Source organism: Podarcis pityusensis (genome assembly GCF_964106645.2).
Source record: "Podarcis pityusensis genome assembly, chromosome: 2".
NCBI classification, from domain to species: domain Eukaryota; kingdom Metazoa; phylum Chordata; class Lepidosauria; order Squamata; family Lacertidae; genus Podarcis; species Podarcis pityusensis.
Window position 1 is genome coordinate 90,857,851 of NC_138029.1, and position 6,000 is coordinate 90,863,850.

The window sequence follows — 6,000 nt, forward strand, 5'->3', positions numbered from 1 at the left end:
TTGTGTGTGAAAACTGTTCTTATAAAATAGTAGTTAGCAATGAGAGGAATCATATGGTGGAGCTTGTGAGTCCATAGTTGCCTGTCCACTTGGTAACAGGGAAATGATAGTAATCTCAGGGACTGTTAAGTTTCTTTGAATAAGATTCTCTTTCTCTCTCTAGTGTAAGTACACTTCATGGCTCTCTTGGCTGTTATAGCTCTGCAATCGGTTTCAATTATTTGATAAGGATGTTGTTTTTGGAAACTTTGTTTATTCACTTCAGACAGTCGCCTTTCCTCAGATGAGCACAAGGACACCCACCATCAGAGGTGAAACCATCAATTAACATTTTGAAACCTCACTTAATAAACTAATACTAAAAAAGGGAGAAAAGCACACAGCAGTAATAAAATTATATAGAAACCCGAGACAGCTAAAACCAATTCAATATATCAATCATTTAAGATCTAAAAGGAAGGTTTTCATCAACTTAAAAAAGGCTGTTAAAAAGGGGATGGGGCAGACCTCTTTTGGGAGGGAGCTCCCAGAAAGACTCCTAGCATTACTGTACAGAATGTGAGACCAGATATTGTTGCTAGCGCTGCCATCTTATTCTTTATTCAATTATATACCGCTTGTCAAGATGGCTTCTAAATGGTATACAAGTATAAAAACCAGTTACAAAAGACACATAATTGCAATGCGCAATGAAATAATTTCATCAAAACATCAAAATAAACATGCACATAGAAAACGTTCAAGAAAACAAGCCAGCTGAAAAATTGAGTTTTAGAGTTAAAGCAGCAATGAAAACAAAGCATGTCAGGAGATCAGGGGAATGCTTGCCTAAGCCGTTGTGTCTCCAAAAGCTGATGGAGCATCAATACGGAAGCCTGCTCTGGATCACCAGGCTGTGGCAGAACTAACTGGGTTCTACGTGGTGAACTCAACACCCTTACCTGGCAGTGGAAAAGAAGAGTGGAACAGGTCCAGGTTTTTTTTCCAAAAGTGCCTGCAGCTGAACCATGCCCACTGCTTCAAGCACCTTCCCTAAAAGGGGGAGGGTATTAGCACCTGGGTGGTAGTTGTCAAATATCTCAGGTTCAGGAAGGTTTCTTTTCCAGGAGCACGTGCACCATTGCTTCTTTTAAAGTGGTGCAGACCACCCCCTCACTCAGTGATACTTGGCCACCTGATGAGCCCACTCTGTCAGCCTTTCCGCCTTGTACGAACAAGCCAGAAGGGGCAGGGGCTGAGGGAGCAAGTAGTGGGATGGATAGGCAAAAGAGCCTCATTCACACCATCATGTCCCAGTCATTAGAATGGCTATTGACCTGATCTTCAGAGCCATTTGCATATAGAGTACCTCCGGTTATTTGTATGTTCCCTAGCAGCTTATTCTCAACAACCTTGAATGCATTGAAGGAAAGGTAAAATACAAATGGAGGACTAATTTGGGAGTGTCCCCAAATGTTTCTTTCCCAGCCATGGACAAATGAGACATACAAGGAAGAACAGATATTTGAAAGAACATTGCCTGGGGCCATTGAAAGTGGCAGCTGAGCTACATGTTCTTTTAACCTGGCATATAATCAAGTAGCTCACAGGGAAGAGCCAGAGCTAAATGTATCAAACATGTACAAGGTCCAACCTCTCTAATTAAAGTGCCCTTGAAAAGCAGGATCTGGAAAGACTGCTCTCTAAGACTTAAAAGAAGGTAGTCACCATGGTGCCTTCTAGATCTCCCATCAGCCTTAGCCACCATCAGCAAAGATTTGGGATGATAGGAGTTGTAGTCCAAGCACAACTGGGGAGGGCATCACATTGGCTACCACTGAAACTGTTGCTTTTCAGAGTACATTGCCACCGACCTGGTGCAGGGTCCCATGGGCTAAGGCAGATCAAGAGTTGCAGGACCATGGATAGCTCCAAGGAAGCAATGTGCTCCGATGAAGGTTGAGAGCAGACTGAGCTTTATAAAGCATTTCCTCCACTCCTTGTGGTAACTTAGATTCTTAAAGCGCCAACCCTTTGACTTGAAGATGAGCACTCCTCCTCCTGTTGCATTCTGTAACCTCACACCTGACCCAGTGAGGCACCGTGGGGTGCATTTACTTCCTCAGGCTCAGGGAAAGGCACCCATGAGGGCCCTGGTGATATGACAGGTTGCTGAAGAGGCCAGAGACCATCTTGGATGTGAGTCCTGGAAGACCTGTTCCCTGCCTTGCAGGCCTTTTCCACCTGGCCTGGGAAGGCAGGACTCTGACTCCAGCTACAAAAACCTGAGGCTACTGAACTCTTGGACTGGGATATTGTTTAGGGCGGGGTTTTTTTGGCTGTTATTCATATTTGTATTTTTGTTAGATATTATTATATATAATATGTGGAAATTGTTTATTTTGCTTCTGTACTTTTGATGTTTATTGATCTTTCTGACATTTGTTAAGTTTCTTGTAAGTTTTTAAAGTTTTCATGTAAGCTTCTTGATCACGGTTTGAACTATAGAAAGGTGGCATGCAAATAACATTATGTATGCCTACATACATGTTGTGGGTTCCTGTCAGTTGGCCTTAGGCTCAGGGGTTTCCCAGTTTCCAAGAGCAAACTCGGAGCCTTGGACCTGTTCCATTTCCTTAGCAGCAGACTCTGAGTCTGGTTGAACATTGAACCATATTGGAAGGGCCTTAACTCCCTCTAGAAGCCTGTCTGGACTTCAAGATCTTTTTCACAGCCCCACCACCTTCACAGGCGCATTTGGTGAGGACATGAGAGAGGGCCTCCTTGGGGACTGCTCTCAGGTTGTGGAACTCCATTCCATGGGGGGCTAGGCTGGCCCAGGCTTTGCTTTCTTTTCACTGGCAGGCCACTAATGGGCTGTTGTGACAAGGTCTTCTTGAGAGTGGGTGTTGCACTTGTGTGTGTGGATGTGTGTGCACTTTGAGGGTTTTCAGTGGTGTTTTTAATAGGGTTACTTATTTAATTGCTTTTCAAAAAATATTTGTGTTCTTTGTGTGTTTTAGTTGTATCTGTTTTCGTTTATGCTGTGAGCTGCCTTGGGCCCTGCACTGAGAGAAAGGAAAGATATTTATTAAATAAACAATTAGCTGCTGAACTCTGTGGCTGTGGCACCTAGGCAAGATGGACCACCAGCGCGACTGAGTATAAGGCAGTTCTGTAGGTCTTAGTGAAAGCATGAGGCTTTCACTTGCTGTGAAGGTGTACTGGAAATTTAAAACCCCCGTAAGTTAAATCCTTATATATTTTGAGTATATAAAATATTTAAGGGGTGAGGAACCCTTTTCAGCCAAAGGCCTCATTTCCCTCACGGTCAGCCTTCCAGGCATCTCATGCCAGTGAAAATAAAGCACCTTGTTGGATGTGACTCTTAATTTTCTACAGTAGGCTACGCTCCAGCCATGAAAATGTCAAAGGTTTCTACAGACGCCTGCCTACCTACCTCTTTAGCCAGTTAAAAAAGAGACATTATCATAGTTCGAGGGCACATTCCAGTCAGGTGAAAGCAGTCAAGGAGGGCATGGTGCACGGTTGGTGAGCGCTGTGGCCTGAGAAGAGCAGGCCGGGCCTGGCAATAGTACTACGGGCCAGGTAGAATAGTGGGCCTCATGTTCCCTGCGCCTTCAGTAAATGAATATAATACATTTCAAAATGACAGCACTATAGCAGACTGTGTATAGATTTTTGGGCTTTGATCAATATACCCTTTTATCTTTTTAAATTCCTCCTCAGCATTCACTCCTGTTGTCTTCTTGCTTTCCAATAGTAGCCTTTATTTATAGTAGCATTTTACATTTTGAAATCTGAGGTTTTTATCCTACCATGGGAGAAAATGTAATTACCTTTTCTGACTGAGCAGAAATTCCTTTTCAAATTAAATGTTACGAGATGTCACTAGTATATTTATGTAATATTAAAAGGGGGAGCCGTTTCCCCATAAGGCCCTGTATCTGTGCTTGCCCATTTCTGATCCTCATTATCACGGTTAACATTTCCACTTCTGCAACATTTTACCATTTTCTTAACCTTTCAGATTTTTTTTTTTTAATGCATTTATCTGATCTTCTTATAACTTTGTTCCTGTCTTTTCGACACATTACTGATTAGCACTGGGACCATACGTTGTATCCAACTCAGTTCTACTCTCAAAGTAGACCCATAGCCGTCAACGGACCTCAGTTAGTCAAGACTTTTAATTTTAATGCATCTGCTGTGATTAACGTTGGATACAACTTTACTTGGCTGGACGGCAGGAGACTGAAAGCATCTGTAGATTTTGAGTTTTCTCTCCCCCCCCCCCCATATATTATATATTCAGATTACTGTTAATGTTTGAAAAGACACAGCATGAGGTTAGGGCATAAGCTTTTATTGCTTAAGGCTATTTTGTTCAAACCCCCACTTTGATGACGTATTTCCAACCCCCTGTCCGGATCCATTGTTGGGAAAGCCAAAAGATACAATACTGGCTGCATGACTCCCGTCAGGCACCCTCAAAATTGTTGTATTGTTCATTAGGACAAACTCATCATCTCCATTATAAAACAACCACATGTGGTTTCTCTCCTACATCAGTATAGATGGCTTAATAAGGCCTGCAGTGTCATATAATAAAGAAATTGAATGTTAAAAAATTTGTACAAAATGATCTCTTTGGGTATTAACTTTTGAGACAGAGGGGTTGCTCACTTCTCCCTGATTTAGTCTTAAAAATCAGAACTGGATGTCCTTCAATAATGAATGCTTTAGCTAAACTCAAGTATGTGAATTTGATTTTTGTAATAAATATCTGAGCTGCATGCAGGAGGCCGGATTAGAGAATCCTGAGTGGTTTCTTCTGACCTTTGGCTATGTTAATATTGCCTTATTTTAATCAGCCTTTGCCCATAATGTAGATGCGATAAGCTGAAGATGGGGAGAAATTCTTTTTGATCTTACAGAGACTACACTGTATTTATGACTCATAAGTCTTAAGATAACTACTATCCATTTCTGTTACATTCAGTTTTAAGATTAATTTTTTCTCTTTTTTTCCTTTTCTTTTAGCAACAGTTTCCCAGATAAGAAAATGACCAAGCAAAAATCAGAACAGTCTAGAAGCAGCTTGTTACTTCCTAAGCATAAGCGAAGAAAAGAATAGCAAAGTTCCTGAATACTACCTTGCATTAAGAATACTTCCAAAATATAACATACTTGTATAGGTAATCTTATCTGTCCTGCTTTTCATATACCTGCATCATTTGCCACCCATCACCCCTTTGCTCCATAATACCTGGGACTCACTTTCCCACCCACATCTTCAACCTGCTTAGGCCTGGTATGAGCAATTGCACTAAAGAAAATCTTGGGGATAGTTTGCAAAGTTACAACAAAGTGATGGATCTGCCACTGCCTGATTTATCAGCCATATGATTCCAGTCAAATTTCTTTACTGATGAGATCTCTTAGAGATTTGGCTTAACCCAAACCTCATGTTTTGAAAAAAGAATACAGACGTTTTGCCAACTTTTGTGGCAGTTTTAATATGCATAAAACATGATTGTTGTGGAAAAAATAACATTAGAAAACCTCGTACAGTATAATATTATTATTATTTTTTACAAGAGGCCGTTTATTTGGCATTCTGTAGCGCTAGAGCACTTAATGCTAGCTTGCTTCTGGGATGTACTACAAACTAATAAAATGTAAAACGAAAAGCCACCAACCTTCTTTATTTTTCTCTCCAGTGTGTGTAAAATCTTTCTTTACTGCTTGTGGTATGGTTCCCTTGAGTCATTGGAGACAACCCCCCCCCCCCCTTTTCTCATACATGTTGTCTGCAGCATACCTGATTTTGGTGAGGTCCACCACCTACAACTTGCATTTTTGCTGACTCTCCTTTTCATTTGAAAACTGCTCTTTAAGCCCAGGGTTTTTTAAAAAAAATCCATTCCTGGATTTGGCATGAGAACAACATAAATGCGAAATGAGGCCATGTATGCTTTTTTCTTCTAACAGACAATC

The 6,000-nt window shown here is 41.2% G+C and overlaps 1 protein-coding gene across 2 annotated transcripts in view; it reads left to right on the forward strand.

Annotated features, from left to right (window-relative positions):
* The window catches only part of RAD18 (RAD18 E3 ubiquitin protein ligase), a 114,448-nt gene extending 108,755 nt beyond the window's left edge, over positions 1-5,693 (forward strand). For both annotated transcript variants that reach the window (XM_080995816.1, XM_080995817.1), the window contains one exon: positions 5,044-5,693. In XM_080995816.1, coding sequence (XP_080851942.1) covers positions 5,044-5,137 — 94 coding nt within the window. In that variant the 3' untranslated portion in view covers positions 5,138-5,693. The remainder of the gene's footprint in view (positions 1-5,043) is intronic.
* Positions 5,694-6,000: the final 307 nt, after the last annotated feature.